Source organism: Pomacea canaliculata, linkage group LG2, assembly GCF_003073045.1.
Source record: "Pomacea canaliculata isolate SZHN2017 linkage group LG2, ASM307304v1, whole genome shotgun sequence".
Lineage (NCBI taxonomy): Eukaryota > Metazoa > Mollusca > Gastropoda > Architaenioglossa > Ampullariidae > Pomacea > Pomacea canaliculata.
In genome coordinates, this window is record NC_037591.1 from 6,382,565 (window position 1) to 6,405,369 (window position 22,805).

General features: G+C 42.8%; 1 protein-coding gene across 1 annotated transcript in view; it reads right to left on the reverse strand.

Annotated features, from left to right (window-relative positions):
* Positions 1–22,805, reverse strand: part of LOC112557344 (protein quiver-like) — a 40,674-nt gene extending 17,869 nt beyond the window's left edge. The window contains exons 1-2 of the mRNA XM_025227143.1: positions 21,550–22,805; positions 558–629 (exon numbers count right to left, since the gene is read on the reverse strand). Of these exons, the coding sequence (XP_025082928.1) occupies positions 558–629; positions 21,550–21,607 (130 nt within the window). The 5' untranslated portion in view covers positions 21,608–22,805. The remainder of the gene's footprint in view (positions 1–557; positions 630–21,549) is intronic.

Consider the following 22,805-nt stretch of genomic DNA (forward strand, 5'->3'; position numbering starts at 1 on the left):
TTTCTAGACGGAGGAAGCACACGAGGGTTGCTGTGCTAATAGCTTACTGGTGTAGACATCAATTTCTCACAGGTGGAGAAAAAAGTTTGGAGAAGGGAAGCCACTAAAATCTCTTAAACTAGGTCCATGCAGCTCGCTACAATCAATCAATTAATTTTCGAGTGTTTTCACCTCACGTATTTCTGTCTGAGTGTGTCTCAGAAGACCGGGACACTGAATGTGAGACAGAGAAAAATGGTTGGGGGATGGGAATTGGTGTTTTACGCCGAGATAGCAACCAAGGCTATATTATGCCAAGACAGCCAGCCATGTAAACAGATGTCATATGGAAAGAAAAAAAACAAAACAAAAGCAAACAAACAAAAACACACACACACAAAAACCAGAGTGCCCGAGACGAGAGCTGAACCCAGGACAGCCAACCTTCGCTGTATTAATTAACAGGCGCTAACCGTTGCGCCAAAGGACCTTTCTGGGACCACCCGGGGGCAGAAAAAGAAACAAAGACCAATATGCAGCACTAGTGAACAGTGTACAGAAACAAATGCGACACTCACGTGACCGACACTCCACTTTAGGAAGCTCCGAAAGAGGCTCTGCTGTCTGGGCATGCGCAGTCCATGTCAAAGCTGCAACAAAAAGAACCGCAATCACTGGCTTTCCGATCAAAGAAAAATCTAAGAAAAGAAATTTTATTGACCGCCAATGATGTTGCAGGAAAGTATGAATTAAATGCAACACAATTGTGCAGACGGACATTTTGTCTGTGTGTACGTGACGTCATCAAGTCCTCTGTAACGGGTATTGACGGTTTGCTAGGTTCAAAGAGACACAACGATCTCTGTCAATACGAAATGACTGTGTGTACTCACATCATAAAACAAGTCAGTCCTAAGCATCAGTTAACCGAGCATCAGGCTTCATCCTAAACACGAATGTTTAAAAAGTCTTTTTTTAATTTGATTATGGTCACTTAGAAAACAAAGTAGCAGACGTTGTATAGGCCAATATAGGGCTAAACTAAGCATTTCTTTTGAACAGAAATATGGTTCAGAAAAAGGCTACAACAACTTTAAAAAGTCAAAAACGAAATATTGCTCACAAAACCGGTTTAAATTTCACCGTCAAACAAAAAAAAAAAAAAAAAAAAAACTGCGTAAATGATTCAAATGTTAAGTTATTATTTTTTCATGAAAACGCTTTACGGATATAATGTATAGGATTTATATTACGCACGTGTTGCCAAAAGTAAATTTAATTACGGATGATATTGTGTGTTTCACACTTCATTACGTACAGTCTGCAAAAATTAAATCGAACGCCAGATGTGAGCGCGTCAGCTGTGTGTATTGGGGCAGTAACCATGGTATTCGACACTTTATTTAGTCACAGTCACTGTGTATCACAGATGAGTCCAAATAGGACTGAATGAGTCACATCCAATTACTGTGTATCACATGAGTCTAAACATGACTTAATGAGTCACAGACAATTAATGTGTGTCACAGATGTGTCCAAACACAATTTCGACTCGCATCATCCTCGATTGTGTAACCACGGACGTGTATTTGTGGACTGCTGTCTGTCTGCCGAGACCAACGCTTAGCCTCTTGCGAAGTTCTCCGTTGTTAGTGTCGGCGAGTGTAAACAAAGAATGTGACTAAACCGGAAGCTTTGTATACACCTGCCTCGTTTTAGTAGCTAACTGGAAAAAAAATCGTCTGCCAACAGTCCAGTAATACAAGTTCGTGGTGTAACTATACTCTGCTGGTCCTTCCTGCGAGTTTCGATCGAGTCTACCACTAGGTGGCGCTGGAGGCCGAAGACGATGAGTGAGCCGTGCTCACCGTACTGAAACAGCTCATCGGATCTCAAGCGGCGCGGTCGTCACCGCACGCACAGAAAGTTCCATGGGACAGGTGATCTCCCACGTGACACTACGTACCTGTACCACACAGCTGGCTGTCATGCACGGTGGACGCACAGCACACAGCCTCGATGCGACGTAATTAGACGTTGAGTAGTATTTTATGCATGCGCTCTCCGCTAAACAAAATGGATGTACTATACGCAAGTTCTTCCATCGTATTGTTATGATCAGTCTTCTTCAATTTACTATAAATGTAATTTACTGTTGATTTTATGGCAACGTGTACCTATGCTTGCTATAAATTTGACATTTAACATCGATCTGCTGTAAACTTAAAATTTACCCTTGATGTAATTTCAATTTTTCCTTAATTAACTGTAAATTTGAAATAAACGTCTTCTGTGAACCATCGTCGAGCACAATTCATTATATGCAATTAAAAAAGTATTAAGGACTCCTGCACACGCGAGCACGCGCACACACACACACACACACGTGGCTATATAAAATAAATACACGAACATATGCGCGCATTGTAATGAATCCACGTGTTTACAAATTACGCAGTTTCTTCCAAACAATACAATCGGCAGAAATACAAATTACTGATTGAACAACATTGGCCAACAATCAACCAAAGCATAAAGAATAAAAAAGGGCGTTTTCATTCCTGCAGACAAGTTTGTTTCCCCTAGCCAGGACGATAAATCATTCAATGATATCTGCTCGGTGAGCCACCGTATCTTCCATCTCTTTCTCTCTCTCTCCCTCCTTACATCAATAACTCAGTCGTTGACTGCGTGCCATGTCAATGAGCCTCCATGATGGTGCCCACATTCAGGAGAGTATATGCATTCTTTCCTCCCTCACTTTCTGCACAAGAAACAGATAGAGAGGAAAGAGATAGAGAGGAAGGAGATACAAAAGAGATAAGAGAAGAAAGAGCTGATTTTTCTGTTTTGTGTGTGTGTGCACGCGCTATCCCATTATGTATGAATGTATGTTTATGGGTATGTGGGGCTGGATGCATACTCACGTGCTCATACTGTGACTATGTGTATGTATAATTTTTACACGCACTCACAGTCTATATCACACACACACACAAAGAATGGATGTCACCTAAAAGTTACCGCTCCTTATGGATCATCTCTCCAAACGTTCGTGTTGGACAGGTGGTGAGATAACGATGTGTGTATGAGAGAGGGAAATGATAATTCTCGTAGCTAATTGGCTTTACTCACACACCTATTACAGCTCATCACCTGTGTTACCTAGTCCACACAATACGTGCATAACAATCATTTTTGTAGCACCTGGCCTGTACTTTTCGTCCAAAACAATTATTTCTGCAGCACCTGGCCTACAACAGACAGCAAGACTACTGGTCCTGAAGGAGGTTACCCACACGCCCAGATGCATCTGCTGTCATTTCATTTGCCGTGGCACTGGAGCCCGGACGTGCATGGCAGAGCAGATATGGAACATAAACTCTTTGATAAACAGCAACCGTGTGTCAAGCACCAAAATTTATCCCCCGCCCATCATCCTTCTTTTTTTTCCATGAGTATGTCAGTGCAGGTATGGCAGGTATGATAGAGAGACGACATAAACAAACTGTGATGAGATGAAAAGTAAATCTGACCGGTCCAAACTGAAACAAGGTAGACAAGATTATGAATATTAGGACATCACTCATCAACATCAGAAAGATTATTTCCCATTTTTAAAATTTGACAAATTCTTCTTCTTTAATTGGAGAAGTCTCGTATCCCCCAAAACAAATAAGGTTTTTGACTCATTGACATGATTGGTACAAGGGTAGATATACATTTATAGAACCCAATACGCTGCTTGTTATTTTTTTAATGATGGAAAATAGTGTTCACTGCAAAAATGATTTGTACAATATGGGAAAAAACAGTGTTCACTGCAGAAAAAGACTGTAGACTTTTTTCCAAAGAGTTGCGGTGCTTGGGTGAGCAATGTAGTGGAGCATCCCTGTAGACGCAGCGCCTGCTAAGATTCTAGTCTTGCTACATAATTCATTTCGCTGCAGATAAAAAGACATTCTCCTCCACCACCCCGGGTGAAGTCAGTCTTTCATCGACAGCTTTCTCCTCGCCGTTACGAAGCCGAAGAAACGACGGTTATTCCCCCTTGGGCAGGTGAAGCCTTGCTGCCTGACATTCCGCCAGATGGCGTTACGGATCCCCTGACATGGAAATAGTATAACGGCAGTTTTTTTTTTAAAGTTGTTCGTCCTGATTTTTCCCCCCTGCTTCTGTGGCACACTGGATGTTTATGGGTACATTGGGTGCAGAATCTGTCTCAAGAGATAATGAGTGACGCAAACAATTATGCGCTATTTCCTCTCTCCACGTCTTTCTTACTCCACCTTTCATTCCTCCCATGTGGCAACCACCCTACCCCTACCCCCTTGTTCTCTGATCTTCACACTTGGTTCAGAGCACAGATAAAAATAACGTCCTACTGCGCATGACGAACTCCGGGTAAGTTCATAGTGACTTTGGATTCCCACAGACATTTCGTTTTTTTTATGATTAGGACACAGCATTGTGTAGAATTACCAGAAGAACGTTGCTAAAACATGCTCACGTTCGCAAAACAAACTTGTGAAAACACTACGAACAAGAACTTATTTATACTGGTATTTGACATGAGTCAGTGACAACATCAGGGATGCGGATGGTGGTAGTGTACTTGATGGCAGATAAAAGATTCTAACACTTTAGGAAATCGATGACTTAAATGAAACTCTGTAGACCTGATGAGACACAGAAAGAGAGAGAGAAAGACAGAGACAGACAGAGAGACAGAGAGAAAAAAGAGAGAGCGAAAAAAGTGAGACTGAGAGAAAAGAGAGAGAGAGAGACAGAAGGAAGGAAAGAAAGAAAGATGCCTGTGTGGGGCAACCAGAATAGCCCGTCTCAACGCACGTAATGCCGCAAGAGGTTCCTAGTTTTTGCAATATCATTCTCTAGTTTTCACACAGAGATCGTTGGGCCGGCAACCTTTTCCAAACGATTGCCATATCGAAGCATCTAGTAGCTACGTCGAATGTTGCTGTTAGTCACTCTAACCTCTGACTCGCCAATATTCTCCAATTCGTTCATCTCTGCTCTTTCCATCACTGCACAATCTTCAAATCCAGGATCCTAGAGTTTTAAGGACCTGTACTCGGGACACCGGCAGTCAGCCCTCCCACGTGACGATCCTGAGATGTAAGTCAACAACACAAGATACTTGAGGTACCTTAGACCATTGTTTGAGACCTGGCTGGAAGTAAGCAATCGTTTTGCAGCCGAAATGTTGTAGGATGTTTCAGAACGTCGGGAACCAACAATGGCTCAAATTTACCATTTGAGATGTTTTTCCCTTTTAAACTCAAACTTCGCCATGATTGCTAATGAAAATGTATGTTGCAAAAGGACTAATGAGGAGAAATAAATATACTCAATTCGCGGGATGAAGCATAGAAATCCGCTAAAAGCTTTGTGCACGATGTATAGGTGGTTCCTTCCATTCAGCAGAAAGTTCCCCGAGTACAAGCAAACAAAATTCTAATGGCCTTTTCCGACAGCATGTTGGCATCAGCTACATTTTTAGTGACTGAACATAAACTTACTTTGAACATCGTTCAATTTTGCAACAAAAGGAAATAAAACATAAAAAAACTAATCATTTCTCAAATTGGTTTCTTTTGCCGCAAACTTTAGCATCAATGTAACAGGCGTTTGACAATTTCCTTGCAAAAAGTGTTTTTTTTAATTGTCCTTTATTCCACTTTTGTAGTCGATGTAAGCCGGGTCCTTTCATGTCTTGTGTTAAAATAATTTGATCTTATTGTGTTGCTAAGTACCTTTCATTGTGGATCGGATCAAATGATTCCCCCCATCACCACCATTCAGCGTTGGCCAGTTATGAAACCGTTGGTTGGTTTTTGACAGGATCGCTACATAAAACGTAGTTCCACACAACATTATCGTAACTTCCGACTTTTGCAACACACATTGGTTCCTTTTCATCAGCTGGAAGTCGGACTCCGATGACCGTCTGTCAGGAGCTTTGCAGGACACTGAGTGCCAACAGAAGGCGTGAATTCTTCTCACGATGCCACTTGATCAACATGAGCGAGTTTTCTTGAACCCCTGGGCATGTGAGCGTCAGTGTATATGTATATGTTTGTGTATATTGTGCTTGTGTATATATGTGTGCACCTGTACGTTCGTACCCCTGTGTCTGTGTGCGTAAATGTGTTTGCGAGTGGTTGTGCGTGGTATTCAAGTGTTCAGGCGTTTGTGTATTGGTGAGGGAATGAAAGTGTGAGTGAATGTGTACGTTCGTCTCAACCTTCAATTATTCGCAGGTACGACCCAATCTACAGATGTTTCCACCTGCTGGGCAATCCGAAAAGAGATTTTGAGTGCATATATAGATGCCAAGGAGGATAGATAACGTGTTTTGGAGGTTGAAGAGGGAAGGAAAAGAATTTTCACTCTTGCTGCAATCTGCAAACGACCCAGTCCTTTCAGACGAGCAGTTTGTGTGCTTTTCTATGACCTGTCATGAAGACCCTTAAAATTACACCAATCAGAAAAAGCCACATCACAGTAACTTTGAAACAGTCATTTGATAATCGTTTTCTTCGAATACCCGATTCTTAAATCACTCATCTGATAAGTAAATATATTCAAATGTTGACTTTGACAAACGACAAAGGACAGGTGAAGTCGAAATCTGGATACGATCCAGTCCTTCAATTCTGCCTTGTGAATGATATAGTCTTGAAACAAACAAGGCGTCATCCCAGCTGCAGGCCTTATTTATTTATGGTCTCTGGTAATATTCTTCGATAAATTAAAGCGAGTCAGCTAGACAATGTCTTGCCCTTTAATGATGACATTATTGTAGTGTCATAACGTTTTTCACAAAGAATAGAAGAAATGAAGAGACGTAGCTGAGTTTATTCCTTGACTTTAGCTCTTAACTTATCCATCAGCTAATACTACTGAATCTTTTAAATTCACATGTCTTTCCGGACAGTCCTCATGCGCATGCGTGCATGATAGATTATACATAGATACTGCTCGAGTGTACACGTCAGAGACATTCCTTTTATCTCTGAGTTCGTTAAGGATGACTTTCTAGCGTCAACATCGCAGTAATAACAGATAATAAGCTGTAAGCGCCATAGAACCGAAGAATCCTCTGTAAGCGATTGCAGATGAATTCTCGTAAGGGTAACTGGATATGTGGTAAAGCTCTGTAAGCTATTCTTGTTGTAAATTGTTTTCTCCCTCTGAGAGTGCCTGCCTTCGACACAAACCTCTCTGATGCGATCCTCCTGCCGCGGACTTGCAAGATAAGAACGAGAAAATGACTGTATGACGTGGGATCAGTTCTGGTGAAAAAGTATGAAGATGGTGAATGGTCCCAAGTGTCTTAAACATTATCCAGTCTAAAGTGACAATAACGCTTTAGTCTCGAACAGTGGATTAGATGACTAAATTTCTTCTTTGCTCTAACTATCCATTACAAGCTCCTTCTAATGAAAAACAGGATGCACAAGGATCCTTTGAAGTGGATTTATCACACACCTCATGCTCTTACAACCAATCAAACGGTGACATTTTCTGACAATGATTTGTGTCTTTTTAATTAAGAATCATTTGGAGGAGGGGGTTGTTTACGCTACACCCGTTCTAATTTACCTTAACTATTGTCGTCATCTGCGATTTTTTTTTCTTTAAAGCATTTCCCCTTGTGCTCAAATGTTTCTCCTCCTTCAGGGCCACGACATAAAAACTCCTGTTTATAACAGTCCGGTAATTTGTTTTTACAGATTTATTTTAAAAACCAAGCACGATTGTTTATTATTACGGATTCTGCGACATTGCTTGACATTGTGATCTGTCTGCCCCAAATCATGTCCAGGAGGCAACTGAAGACCTCCCAAGATGTCTGATGAAATGCGGAAAATTGATCTGTAGTTTCTGTTTCTGTTTTTCCATGAAAGTGTACACCTGCAGCATGTAAGCAGCTAGAGAGAAATATCTTCGGAGAAGTTCAAGCTGGAACAAAGATAGAGACTTGCCAAAGAACTGAGAGCATCGGAATGAACCTTGATTTTTCTTGCAGCAGTGTCTTAGCTGTTTTAGTTGGTGTTTTCTTAAAGCACGTAGGCGAGAAAGGACAAGGAAATTCTTCTGATAAAGAAAGAACAGACAAGCAGATGAACAAAATGGCAAAGGATGTGCAGACAAAATGTAAGAGTTAAAAGTTTTAATGTGATCAACGAGACTAGACAGACAAACAGGACTTACTTAACACAGTTTGTTGTTGTCTGAATGTCAACGAACAGCAGATTTTTCATTATTATAAGAAAGAAGATGTGTCCAAGAAAAATAGTTTGAAGATTAAGGTCTGTAACTAAGTTTAAGCAGCAACTTCATGCACCAGTAACTGCGTGTCCGTGCATGTTTGCGTCTGTCCCTTTAGACTGTTCCCGTCTCCTGAAAACCAAAGATCGCCAGACAACCATGTCGTTTACGTGTGTAATCGAACTTGACGAGACAAGCGAAACATTCCAGATCTTTCCAGGAGAAGAGAGGAGAAAAAGTCTCGGACCTTGTTGGCAGCGGAGTGGGGTTACCTCCCCTCAGGGAATGGCACGGTGACCAGTCTTCGCCAACTGACCGAGTTGTGGCACCTTGGCAAGGGAGCCAACTTTTCCCTTTCCTTGCCAACTTTCTGTTTGCCAGCTGCCAGTTCGACCAGAGATAATTAATGCTCATCCCTATCTGATGTTGTTCGTGATCCAAATGATGTGAAATCCCAGCGAAGGATCCAAATGGCTTCCAGAAAAAGTTACTTACTAAACACACACACACGAGAGAGAGAGAGAGAGGCTTGACACTTGAGTTAGAGAAATCTTATTTATCTTTCTTAATGTTGTCCTCCTTTGTGTTTATTATCAGCCTCTTGCAACACTTTTATATACCGCTAACTTTTTTGTATTGTTTTCTAAATTCATTAAACTTGAAAAAAATGAAACTGATGCCAGAAAATTGAAACTATCGGCTGCTGTTGTGCACATGCTTCATGCCTTTAAAATAAAATTAGCACTAAGTGAATCGAAGTTCGCAGCCTGGGTCATTATTCTTCCTGAAATCTTCGAGAAACTTCTAGAAGGTAGGTTGGGCTCCGACTCGCCTGCTTCATCACTGTTTTCTAACATTTGTCTCCACAGTTTGTGGAAAGTTCTAATCGTGCCTGCCGGTTACACCTAACCACTGGAAGTTGTTGTTTCCCGAAGTCTATTCTCCTGTGTAACCTATCGTAAAGTTAAAATATTCCGGTAAGCAAAACAAAATTAGAAGCAAATAGCGAGATGGCTACAGTGCATATTGACACCAAAAAATATTTGGCTTATGCTGAAAGCGATCCCGTGCACTGTGGAATCTGACAGCTCGCAGCAGAATTTTTAAAAAAAGAAGAGTGAAGGGTGGAAGTGCACAGTTCTTACAGCTAACACTCTTCGTGCATTCATCGTCAAGGATCAACAGAACAAGAGTAGATAAGGCAGGCGAAGAGATGAAGCTTGAAAAGAAACAAGATAAAGGAATGATGAAGGGAACAGTGACAGCGAGAGCGAATCGAGTGGGGGCGAAACAGGAAAGACAGAAATAATAAAAAAAAGGATAAAACCTGAAAGAAATGTTTGAAAAGTGAGGCCACATGGAAACAATGAATTAATGTGTGAAAGGATCGGTAAGCGAAGTGTCAGTCGGCTGTTCAGTCTTTTTTGAGTTTAATTAAAAGGAATGCACTTCAGACTGGAATGACCTTTGACACACAGAAAAAGTTCAGATCCTCCGCGAACAGAATGATGAATGTTCCTTTCATGAAGATAGTGTTTTAATCAAGGAACTACAGGAAGTGGTGGCCTTCCAAAAGAACTGGAAAAGAAAGAACCAACACAGTGTGTATATATATATTTACAGGTAAATGCGCGTGAATGCTCGTGCATCTGTGTGTGTGTGTTGCTTGGTTGTATGAGTGTTGTGTGTTTGAGAGGAAGAGAAGTACAGAGAGAGGTAGAAAGCCAACGCACAATCCAGACACCGCGAAGGAACTGCTTGTTTGATAATTAGAAAATATTCCCAAGAATTTGATGGCATTTGATAACACTCACGAAGCGTGTTTGAATCGTCAAAAGCAATTACCACGAGAAAAACTTCTCCTTCATGGAAGTGCGTGAGGTTGGGCGGAGGAAAAAGCCGTTTCTCTTAACCGCCGAGTTATTTATCTCGCGCAATCTCTTCGTTACAGACGAGCACAAGTTCTGGTCCTGCCGCACCAGCATCTTCATGAATGCCTCTCTGATACAACATTCTTTCTCTCCTCTCCTGTCCAGGCTCCGCCACTCCATGCGCAGTCAAAGCTGTAAATTAAAGATTCCATCGAGTAGCTCATGGCAATGAATTGCCACTCAATACTCTAGTGCCGCAAACAATGAAGTCGTCTTTGTTCTCCTCATAATGCTCACCAGAAGCCAGGACTCGTTTTCGCCCATATTTCGTCACTGGGCCAAACTATTTTCAGAAATGAGGGATGGGAGTGGGAGGGAAGCAAGAAGTGCGCCTCGTAGAAGCAGGCTAAATGTTTGTCTCGAAACACTTGTATGGCGTTCTCCTCGTTACATGGTCCTGGTGCATGTAGCAGTTGATGGATGCTGGCTTCAATGACGTTGAGCGGTGTATTGACGGTTATTGACCTGGAACTTTAAAGAGCTGGCAACTAACTGCTGGGGATAAAGTAAGAGAAGGAGAGAGAGAGAAAAGAACAAGAGAAAGAGTAAAACACTTCTGTCATTTCTGACGAAATGTGCTGACAAAACTTGTAGCATTCGGAAAAGTGCATCATGTAAAAAAATGTTTTTCTGGCATCTTCCTTGAGCTTACGAGTTGATGGTTCTTTGAGGTCATTCTTCTCTCCTTCGTGTGCGCGAAAACAGGGTTTCGTGTCTCCATGGTGCCTGGTGCTTGTATCTCGTGTGTGTGTTGACAGCATGCATTGTGTTGAAGCGGGAGGGGGAGAGAAAGGGATGCTACTGTCAATCACTGACAACAGGCAGCACTCGTCACAAAAATTGTTTTCACATTTGCAGCAGCGCTAGTTCACTGCACGCACCCACGAAGAGGTTGGCATTTAAAAAAACTGTTCTGCGCACGCAATATCGCGAGTTTGTTCTCAGATGTTTATCGACGTAAACATTCACACAAAAAAATCACTTGTATGCATGATGAATGTGTATGTTAGCGCGTGCACGTGTAATAAAACGAACGTACACTTACATTGCATAGACGTACTAAACACACAAACAACGCTCCACGAATCCCAGCAGATGACGATTAGGATGAAGAGATTTGTAAGTAAATTGAGTGGAAGAAACGCAAGTTCAGAGGAATGTCACAGAGAGTTATAAAGAAGATGGCGGACGAAGACCTTTGTTTTCCCGCTCACTTGGCTATTTTTAGAGCAACTTCTTCTCGTATATATGACGTCTTTTTCTGCGTCAAGTGAAGTGGAACAAATGACATAGAAAAAAAAATGACGCACACAAGACACTATTCGTACACGAGACAGTACGAGACCTACCACAACTCATTGCAGTGTGTATGTGTGTGTTAGTGTGTGACAACGTGAGCGTGTGTAGAACTGTGTGTAAATATTTCCCCCATCATTCCTTCTCCCGCTCCCTCCCCCTTATATACACACACAAACCTCCAAACTCTTGCTGCACAACACACAAGGTCTACACTTACGCTCATGCATAAACACACGCTCACACATATAAACAATACAAGTACAGTTCAAGATCCATCGAAGAGCAAACAACTTTTTTTCCAAATGATCAAGCTGTGCTCAGTGCAAGAAACTGTTTATAGACGTTAAGTCCTGACCTGACATCTGTACATGGATACACTTCTTCGGTCAAGGTTTCTATCAAGGCCGTATGTTAACCCCGAATAAAAAGATTTTTGGTTTTTGAATATTTTTAAGCTTGTTGGCTTGTGTCTCAATAAAAACGACGCTTATTCCCTAAGATTTCAGAAATGCAAATTTGTTCGGAGCTCAGCCCAGGAATTCAACGCGAAAAAAGAATAAACAAAAAACAAGTAAATAAATAAATCACTCGGGTAGACATTTAACATGCCGAAGCCCTCGACCGTTCAGCGAAAACTCACAAACCTAACCTTCGCCTGCGAACAGCAAAAAAACGTAGACACGCGTAAGAACCTGCATTTCTGCTCACACCCGAGTCTGAGCTCACAAGAGTTACAGGAGAGAGAAGGGTGCATCGAGAGTGCGAAACAGATTACCTTGAAAGTAGCCTCAAACAGACATCATAAATAACAGTGTTTGTCTGTCTTCGTGGTTACATTTTTGACACTTGCACCAAGAGGTCAACTTCTCCAAATAAACCAGAGCCGTGCCACGAACGCAGAGAGCTTTTTGTTGAGTTTTAAATAAGATGAGTACATTGGAAGTGGAGGGAGTTTACTTGTTGTCGATCTTCTTAAGGATTGGATTTAAGGTAATCTGTGTAAAATTATATTCGTGGAAAAATTTATGTTGCTTCCATGATGACTGAACGACGAGCGTTGCGACACGTATCTCTCGTCTCCTCCCTTCTCAGAGACTGAAGGTTGGCTGCCCTGGGTTCAGCTCTCGTCTCGGGTACACTATTCTTCCTCTGAATTTGGCATCTGTTTACAGGGCAGGCTGCCCTGCTGTGATGTAACCTTAGTTGCTGGCTCGGCGTAAAACACCGATTCCCTAGGGTAGCTACTATAGAGTGGAGCAAGTCGAATCCTGAAGAATTGGATAAAAAAATATTACACATCTCAATACCTCAACGTGGCTGATTCTAGGATTGTTAACTATGACCTGTCTGTCTCTTCTTTTAACCATCATCTTTCCTGTCCACCTTCTCACCCATCCCACTCTACTTTCTTTCAATCAACCACGCACGCAAAACTAACCAAGGGAGATAATAGATGGTGGGAGGGGAGGTGGCTGACCAGCTCGTGGCATTGGCATTACTCCTGACAACGTGGCAGCGCGAGGGAAATTTCTGCCAGTCTGCAGGAGAGAAAGAAGTGTGTAAGTGGGCGATGGTGGGTGGAGGGTGCACTCACGAGTCGAGAGTTACTTCCCCTTGCTGCCAGTGTCCAAAGCTTGCGCAAGATTTATGAATTGGGCGATTGCACCTTCGGCTTTAGACCCGATCGGTGTGCAAAGCTTTCCGGTCTCTAATATCAGTCACGTGCATAAATTGTGTGGTCATTGATTAAAAAATAACCATGAATTTAATGGCTTTTTTCGTGGGTAGTCGGCTGGATTTTTTTCTTTGAGGCGGGGAGAGGGAGTTGTGGGCAGGTAGTCACAAAAGGCCCTTCTAAAATAGGCACATAACATCAAATGTTTGGCAAAGTTGTGTGTGTATGAAGATCATTGGCTGCTTTTGGACTAATGTTCGAAACGTTGCAACTTTGGTCAACGTGGTTGTTTCCCAGTCCATTGTCAATACATTTGCCATTACAATGGACGTTTGAGGCAGTTCAGAGGTTGGACGCTTCGGTCCTTTGCTTGGTTAAGAACTACCTTTACCTTCGGTTCTCCTGTCTTCTCTGTCAACTGATGCTGTAGACTGCTAATAACTTTTCTTCTTCTCAATGAGCAGTGATTCAGGAACTGCTTCCTGACTGAGTTTTAGCAGCGGTCTAGGCGCCCACGTCTTCCTTGCGCCCATGTCTTTGTTTTTCTGTCCATTTATCAGTTGCTAGCCAGACGGTCCAAAACCCATAATTACACAAAATACCCATGGGTTACAGGGGATAATTAGAGGTTCTACTCCGGTCACGTCATCAATTAACGCCCAACAACACTGGGTGGAGTCATATTTTTATTTGCATGTCTGCAAAATACGGCTGCGAGGATAGTGGCAGGAAAGAAAACAACTGACCATATTACTCCTGTACTTCGTGACCTACATTGGCTTCCTGTGGAGAAGCGAATTGAGCATAAATTGTTAACCTTAACCTATGGCTGTCTTCACGACCTTGCGCCTGCCTATCTGCAAGAACTCATTCGCTGTTACCAACCCCAGCGGAACCTTCGTTCAGCAGCACACTTCAGACTTGAACGACCGAGTGTTCAGTCAGGGAATGCTAATAAGAAGACTGCGGGTTTCAGATCCTTCTCCAATGTAGCCCCGCTTTTGTGGAACTCGCTTCCCCTCTCGACCAAGGAGTCTGATAGTATTGGATCTTTCAAGAAAAATCTGAAGACTCACTTGTTTAAACTTTTTTGAAGTTTTCATTTGACCTGCAGTTTGGTGGCTGCTGGGATCACCGCGCATTGAGCGCATCTTTGTGATGCGGATACTGGCGCGCTATAAAACTACATCATCATCATCATCATCATCATGCGCCATGGTTTATATTCCCAACGTGTGTCGAATTATCGAGATCCAAGAAACAAAATACAGCAGACACTGGTTTATGGTAAAGAGGAAGGGAGCATTAAATTAATGGGGAACAGATTTTCATCGCATGTGTAAAGGTAACAAGTATTTAAGCTGAAACATTTCCAAAGCAATGCATGTTCCTGAGAACGACATAAAACAAAAGAAATTAAAGCTGTTTGACATCGCTGATGCTACGAAATCTGAAGTTTTATTACTGTGAATCCTTCTCTTTCTCTCCCTCTCATCCTTTCTTTCTCTCACGCTTATTCTCTCTTTTTCACATTTCTCTCTTACTTTCTCGTTAAGAAGAATTTTTCGTTTGTCTCACTCTCACTCTTCTCACTTTCTGTCTCCCTTTCCCTTGCTTCTCCAGATTATACTCTTTATCTTAATTTGTTTACATAACTTTGATCATTAACTCTATTTGCGTACATTTTAAGGCCATTTTACTTGGACACGTGTATATAAACGTTTCACTAAGTTTGGCATCATTTTCTTATCACCAACCCACAAACTTGTAATGGGTTGAAAGTCTGTTAATAAAGGATTTCATTTATTTTTTGCGTTCCTCCCTCTCTCCCTTTTTGTGTTGGTGATTTATAATGAGAGGAAGAATTTCTAGACTTCTTTCCCTTTCCCTTGTTCTTATCCCGTCTGTCTCTCTGTGTACTTTTTTCTTTCCTATGCCTCAGTTTTGTTGTTTTTTTACCCTTGTTCATTTTGTTTTCTTTCCTCTACTTGCTTTTTCTCTCTCCTTTTCTTTCTCACTCATTTGTCATCGTTAGACCTAGAACTTTGTGCACTGGGTTGTATGTAAAATTCCTGCAGCCGACGAGCAGAATGGAATGAGCGAGCATTGAGGTGATGAATGCTGCAACAGGTGAGGCAGTCATTTCAAGTAGTCCGCAGCTCATGTCTCTCTGAGCTGGTCACATACACATACACATACACATGTAAATATATATATACACATATACACACGTGCACGTATCATCCACCTCTCCCAACCCACCAGGTGCCTCGTTCTTGACGGCAAATATAAAATCATGTCGTGCGATATAACTGGAATAACAACTATTACCTGATACACTTGATTATTTCTCTGTCTTTCTGCCAGCCTCATCCTCGCCCAATCTTTTTTCTCTCCACACACACCACACCTGCCCTTGAAGATGTAGACTGACAAAACATTTTTTTATATTTCTGTATAGAATTTCTTGTATAATTTTTATATACATCCACCAGTACTTTCTCTCTTCCCACACTCTCCAGTGAGGATTAACTATCCTGGGTTCAAATCTCGTCTACGGGACGCTGTTTTTTCTGTTCAGGTCACATTAGCATCATCATTATTATTGTTGCTGTGGTTATTATTATCATCATCATCATCATTATTATTATTCATCGCTGGATGTTTTTTCTGGGATATAGCCTTAGTTGCTGGCTCGGCGTAAAACACCAGTCTCCTCCCACTCTCCCCTCCTCCAAATTGTTTGTGGTTTTTTCACATCTTCTCCTATTCAGTCCTCTGGCTCGCGTGCGTGCACACACACACAAATACATTCACTGCATGTCCAATGGCGGACCAAAAAGGAATCCCCCTGCTGACTCAGAAACTTGACAAAACTAACTACGCGCTTTATGCACGTGATACATCTTCACGAACGTCACACGCTCCTGTGTACACAGCGCACGTGAAATTGTTTACAGTCGGCGCCTTCAGAACAAACGATCCTACAGACGTCAACGGGGCAAGAACCCCTTCAGCTGTCAAAACAGGTAATACCCAGCTCACCCACCCTCTTCAGGTAGCTCTCGCTTGTGTATCATGGGAGTGCGTGCACGCTCGGAGAAAGATTAGATGTGCTTTCAATATACAGATACAGGCTTGCAAAACCACGTGTGAAGCACCTGGCCACAGGTGAGCGATACAGTCCCGTTACCTTCAACAGTTATTAAACCCGTGAAATGTCTACCTGCTGAAACCAGATCTTTAAAGGTCTAGTTCTGGGGAAACCTTTTTTAAATACCTGGACTGAGCTCAGTCCAATGTTTTACTCAGATGAGGGTGACTCTCCTTTGTTCTTGAGATACACATCTACAAACATTTACAGAAAGATTTTATGATCTTGGCTTCACGTTTGGCCACAGATGTTTCCAGCTCTTCCATTGGCTTTGATTCATGTATCCATGAAATTTCTTAATGTCTGCTATTGATGTTTTTAGGTGAGTATCTCGAGAACAGAAATGAGGGAAGTAGATTTTAGGAACTGGTATCTTGCTGTTAGTGATTAGAAAATTGCAATCCCACTAGTGCTTTAACTATTGGAAACAACTATATGATGAGACGGCCATTTACAGCGGGACATGTAAATAAGTAATGATAGCGAGAGGGAATCTTTTATGAACGTGCGTATTGTGAATTTTTCATCACACACGACATTGATAGATTGGCGATGAGGATGACAACAACACTATTGTCCTCTCTGAACATGTGTCATCAGCAGAGTACAATAGGCGTTATCTCTCTCAGTGATACCACGGCAAACACCTGTAGCTGAAAAAAAATGCATACCTGGTCTAATTAAGCAGCATAAATATCTGGAGATAAATCACAAGCTTTCCAGGCTTCCATTTCCCTTTCCTCTCTCCAAACTCATTTATTTTCGTTGGCTGCATCTGTGCAACAGTGTTTGTATCTCGTGCTGTAGTTTGGATGGAGATTCAAGAACATCGCCAAGTGGGAAAGTGCGTTGCATAAGTGCTATATTATTATTAATATTATTGTGATTATTATTAGTATTGTTGTTGTTAATACATCGGCAGTGGTGGGCAAAAGAGAGAAAGGCCACTAGACTGACGTGAAGGTCCAGCATGGCAGCGCCACCGTGCGACATCAGGGTTGCAGTTGTGATTTCCGATGTCAGGGAATTTCAACAACGAAAATGAAAACGTCTTGCAATTGTTTTTATTGCCCATTTCCTCCGATTCGCCTGCCTGTAATTTTTTTTCACATGTCGTGATGGCCAACAAACAGGGACAGGCAGTTTCTCTTTCCCAGTAACCACCGTTTCCGGTCTCTTCATTCAATCAATCCGCCAGATTAGAAAATCAAACTTCGTTGATATAATGGTGTTCCTTTCACCTTATCACTTCTTTATCTCTCCCATGTCTGATTTTTCTGAATTTCTACTACTATCTCTGCTATTCTCTGTGAGAGAGAGAGAGAGGGAGGGTAGTGAAATGTTCATGAAGTCCAACTCTGAATAGAGATTTTTAGTATAACATATTTCGAAAGGGACTTGGCGCAGTTGAGGTAGTCCAACATTTTAAAATGTCAGTCAAGTATGTTTATACTTGGTCTTATACATACGTCAAATCCCTTCTGTTGAAAGTCTTTATAACCATGAGTATGCTCTGTCGTTGTACAACAATGAAAGGAATAAAAAAAAACTGTCAACCTTGTCCAAAAGTGCAGCACGATAATATGAGCGACAACTGGTCATCATTCAGAGACAACACCTAGCTACTTTATCAAACACAAACATGCTCGCTATCATTATTTCCTTTTTTAAAAAGTTTGTCCTGCAATTCGTGGCCTGGATGGACGTCCATTGGAACGTTCTGGCTATCTCACCGATGTCTTACTCTAAATCCTGTGCAGTTCTGTAGACACTGAAATCAAACTGAGTGTAGCAATAAAGTAACTAAGGTAGTTTAGTTCTGTTACGAGAAAAAACAAAAATAAAATAGAAGAGTAGAAAATGAAACATCAATGAGCAAAATCGATCTTCGAAGAAATCCAATAAAACTCTGTTGATAGACAAGTTCTGTAATTTTCTCCTGTTGATCGTCCAACAGCTTGAGCTCTCCCGCCCTGTTTTTGAAATCTCACTTCAGCTAATCAATCCGATTGTCAGAAGTGCGCGCGCATGCACGCGATATGATGGCCGATGCATGTAGCAGAGAAGAAAAATTCAAAGCGACAACCAAATAGCATTGGAGCTTGCACAACCAGCACACTGAAAGGCAATTGAAGGAAGGAGGAAAAAAAAAAAAAAAAAAAAAAAGAGCAAGCAAGCAAGCGATGTCCATCCAGAAAAGGCTGCTGTGAGTAACGGTCGTAATCGATGGCCCAGCACCCGAAGGGGTTTGACGGGTACAAGGTGCGAGAGCGCGTGCGGCCACCGACACGCAAGACTCGGAGTTGAGAGAGTGTGGGACCCTCCTCTCGCGGTTGGCGGCGATTGCTCGTGTTAATGTTTGCGGAGGGTCTCACAGGAGAAAGTTATTACCGTCGGTCGTGTTGAGCCCGGCACACACCAAAGGCCGCACGCGTGTGACGAGGTGGACAGACGGACGATGTAACCTGTTTACGAGAGCTCTCTGGGGCCCAGGTGCACAACGAGTCGCTAAGTGCAAGCTGGATAGCTAACCACTTACAAAATAGTTTGTTATTTTGCAGATACGTCATGTGGCTGGTTTGTTGTGACGTCGAGAATGTATTATAGTTAGTAAGCGGACGCGATGGGGTGCAGCGGGATGGCAGTGGAGGTGAGGGTCGGGGGAGACATTAGTGGGTTAGGCTAACTAAAGCTATATCACGGCAAGGCAGCCAGCTTTATAAACAGATGCCACATGCGGAAAAAAAAACCAGCTTGCCCGAGACGAGAACTGAACCCAGGACAGCCAACCCTCAATGTATTGGTGACAGGCGCTAACCGTTGTGGTACCGGACCGTCCTACGAAGGGCTAAAAATATCTGAATAAACCAAATCTCGATGTGTTGTCACACAGAAGTAGGCTATTATGAAGCTATCAGACATAGAAAAGTAGGCTATTATGTAGTTATAGAAAAGAACTATTGTCCGGTTGTCAGAGGTTTATATGGATGTATAGATTTTTGCCTTTGTGTGTGTGGTGAGCAGGCGAAGAGGCGTGATGAAAGTTGTTATGTACGTTAAGACGTTTGCCTTACCCTTGAACCTTATTCATTGTAATAATATTTGTGTCATCTGTCTATATGCTGTCATTTGAAACATAGCACGTGTCATTTGAAACATAATACTAATGTCCTCTGTCTGAATGTCACTTCAAACATAAAACTAGTCTCATTTCTCGGTATATTATTTTAAAGATAATAGTAGTGTTATATGTCAGCATGGTGTCGTTTGATACATAACACTTATCGTTTTTATCGGTATGGTGTTATGTCAAATATAATTCTAGCATCGTCTGTAGTTACATGCCATTTAAGCGAACAGCCTGAATAAACAATTGAATGCAAGGACTCACGAGAATTTGAAACTTTGGGCAGTATGCAACTATCCTGATTTCGTGTATTTAAAGATGTTATCTATAATTATTTTCAATATATTATAATAATCGAAGTTGAAAACTCCATGTGCGATTACCTCCTCCAAGGATCAACATTTATTGTGTACTTCGCTGACACACAACCAAAAGAACCAAAGCAGGGTTCAAAGGTTAGTGAACGCATCACCGCCGACACTTTCTTGGAAATTACAATCGTGTCATTGTTTCAGTAGTTCCACAAGTCTCAGGAGAAACTTGTGTTCCTTGCTCCCCATCAGTCATTACTTCCCGTAGTACCCTAGTTCCATAGAATCCAATACTTGTGTCACGATGGCAGACGAATGGAGATGAAGCAAGGCCTTTGGTAAGGTGGTGCGTGAAAATTAAAGTGTTTCAGGAGCAAAGGAATAGCATCCTCTGCCACGCAGGGGTACCTCACCCTGAACCTTTCCCCCCAACCACACCGGCTGCCAGAGATTGCTGATCGGGTTTTCGTATCTCATCTCCAACACTCCGACTGTGACATTTGTTTATTGGGGTGGAAAAGCTCGACATCAGCCTCAGATGCTGAATGTACGTAAATCACAACCTGCCATTCCCACCACGCATCCCCAATCCTACACGCATCTTAAGGACGGCTTGATCGATCCTTAACTCAATACTTTGCTTTCTCAACTGATAGCAAACTGACAGAATTGAAAGAGTGAACAGAAAATCTTTACTTCATTATTAGGAATTATGCTGGCTTACATCAGGAAGACGTTGCCAGGCATGAACAGAATGGAAACAGCTTTCTAATAAAGTTTCAAGAAGAACTTCGGTAGTTTTCTTGGGAAGGGGTGGGAGGAGTGATAAAGCTTTGAAACAACGGTGCAAGAACAAAGCTACCAATCCTCGAACACACTCTTGGGTAGTATACCTTCTTATCAAGATACGCAGGAAGTAATGAAGATCCTGTGTGTCTACCCTGGTGTCGATCAGTGTCACAGGACAACACGATACCTTTTCTACATTGAATACGTATTAACGGGGAGGTTTGGATGCGCCAGAGAGAACATTTGCACATCCTGCAACCATCTGTTTAAAAAAAAGTCCTGTAATTGATAATGAGTAGGGAGGGGACTAGAAATATGTCCCCTATCTGACTCTTTCAAATTTGTGTATGACTGCATTTTGAAACCAGTCGATTTATTTCATTTTATCCCGTCGCAAGCTAATTTAAGCAACATAGCCTGTCGGTTTACTCACTATAGAGAAAAGCATCTAACAGTGACACAACTCCGCATCCGTAATACATGTTTCAAAAAACAAAAATAAAAGTGAAAGGTCGTTCTCTAACGCTTCAGGAGTGAGGTATTCAAGACCACACTTTCCTCGAGGCCACGTGCTCTTTTCCTCTCCCTCGCTCTTACCTTCCCCAACCCTCTGTGGAGTAAGGTACTCATTCTCGACAGCTGGATCGACGGGGGGGGGGGGGGGCGGGAATCACTTGCACCAGACGGGTGTCGAATTGTCATATCTCCGGGTTTGGACGCCAGTACTCTAGCCACTCAGTCATTCGCTTCCCCCCAAAATATAAAAAAAATAAATATATATATATACCTGCTGTTAAGACATGAATAGTAGGATAAATAGTTCTGTGACTTCGTCACGCATGACATTGAAGGAAATGACGATAGTGTGCAAAAGCTCACTCCTAACTCACAGTCTTTTTGAAACTTGCTAACAGCTTCTCATGCCGCCACAACAAGGCTGCAAACAACTATACACACAAAAAGAAAACAACAAAAATTTTGTTACTTACCCGCCAACATCACACACTGCAGTGCCATCGGCTGAATCGATGTAATAATCCACGACATGCTTGGCCGCAGACAAGCCGCCGTTGTGGTGCCGGCGAAACCTCACCGTCCGTCACGCTTGAGCAACGCACAATCCAGCGGGGGAATATCTGAACCGTAGCACTGCAAGACGTGCTTTTGCACCTTGAAGTGCATGCCTCGGACGGAGGAGAAAGAGGGTATTTGAGGGGGGAAAGGGGGTGAGAAGACAATCGAACAGGTCTCTTCTCAGACGCAAAGTAAACCAATAAACCAGACGAGGGAACTCCAGGGAAACCTTCCAGCGGCTAAAAATTCTGTCCGTCGGCTTGGCTGGAAGGGAGGATCAAGGGGACTAGGAATGAGGGAGGTGGTGGGGGAAGGGGAAGACGTCCGGTGCGCAGACTGCGCAGATCGACCAGTGGTTCAGGCAAGAGCTGCTGTAGAGCGGGATGCTGGAGGGTTTGGTTCCGTCGTGAGCTGCAGTCTCTCTGACGCGCGCAGCTGACGTGAACTGTTTCGCTCTCTGGACGAGACCTCCAGCCCAGGCGTGTGGCGCGTGCGGAGGTGTGTGGCTCCCTAGCCGGGAGCACACGCGCTTCTCTCCTCCCTTGAGCTCAATGAGCCAAAGTTTTTAGTAGCTGACGGTCGCAGTTCGTTACACTTCAAGTGACTGTGAAAAACGCCAACTCTCCCCTCTCCCTCCGTCTTTCCCTCTGTGTGTGAGTGCGTTCGTGCTTGCAAAGATAACGGTGGAGCTGTACGCCTGAGTGCCCGCGATCTATTCCTTTTTTGTGAATGCGAGTGCGTTTCATGTGTGTGTGTGTGAATGTGTGCAAGCGCAGGTATATATGTTCGTTGGCTAGATCAGGCAGGTCTCATGTTACAGCCATGTGCCGTACACCAGTGTCGCTGGAAGTCACGCTCTGTTGACACTGCAGCTCACCTGCAGTCATGTGCGGCGACGGCGAGGACACATGGACAATGAATGAGCCGCGGGGAGACAGCTGGCAGTTGAATGCCGTGCGGCACTCGGACGTCGCTGCGCCAGAACAGCAGCAACGACAGCACACAAACTACAACCGGGTAAGGGTGAGGGTGGTGGGGGTTGTTGGGCAATGGAGCGGGTATTGGGTTCATGATGAATATCAAGCAATGCTCAGGTAAAAGCGAAAAGAACAGAATCGTGGAAAGGGTCGTTCCGATATTGCCTGCCCTCCCCTTCCCTTGTCACCCTTCC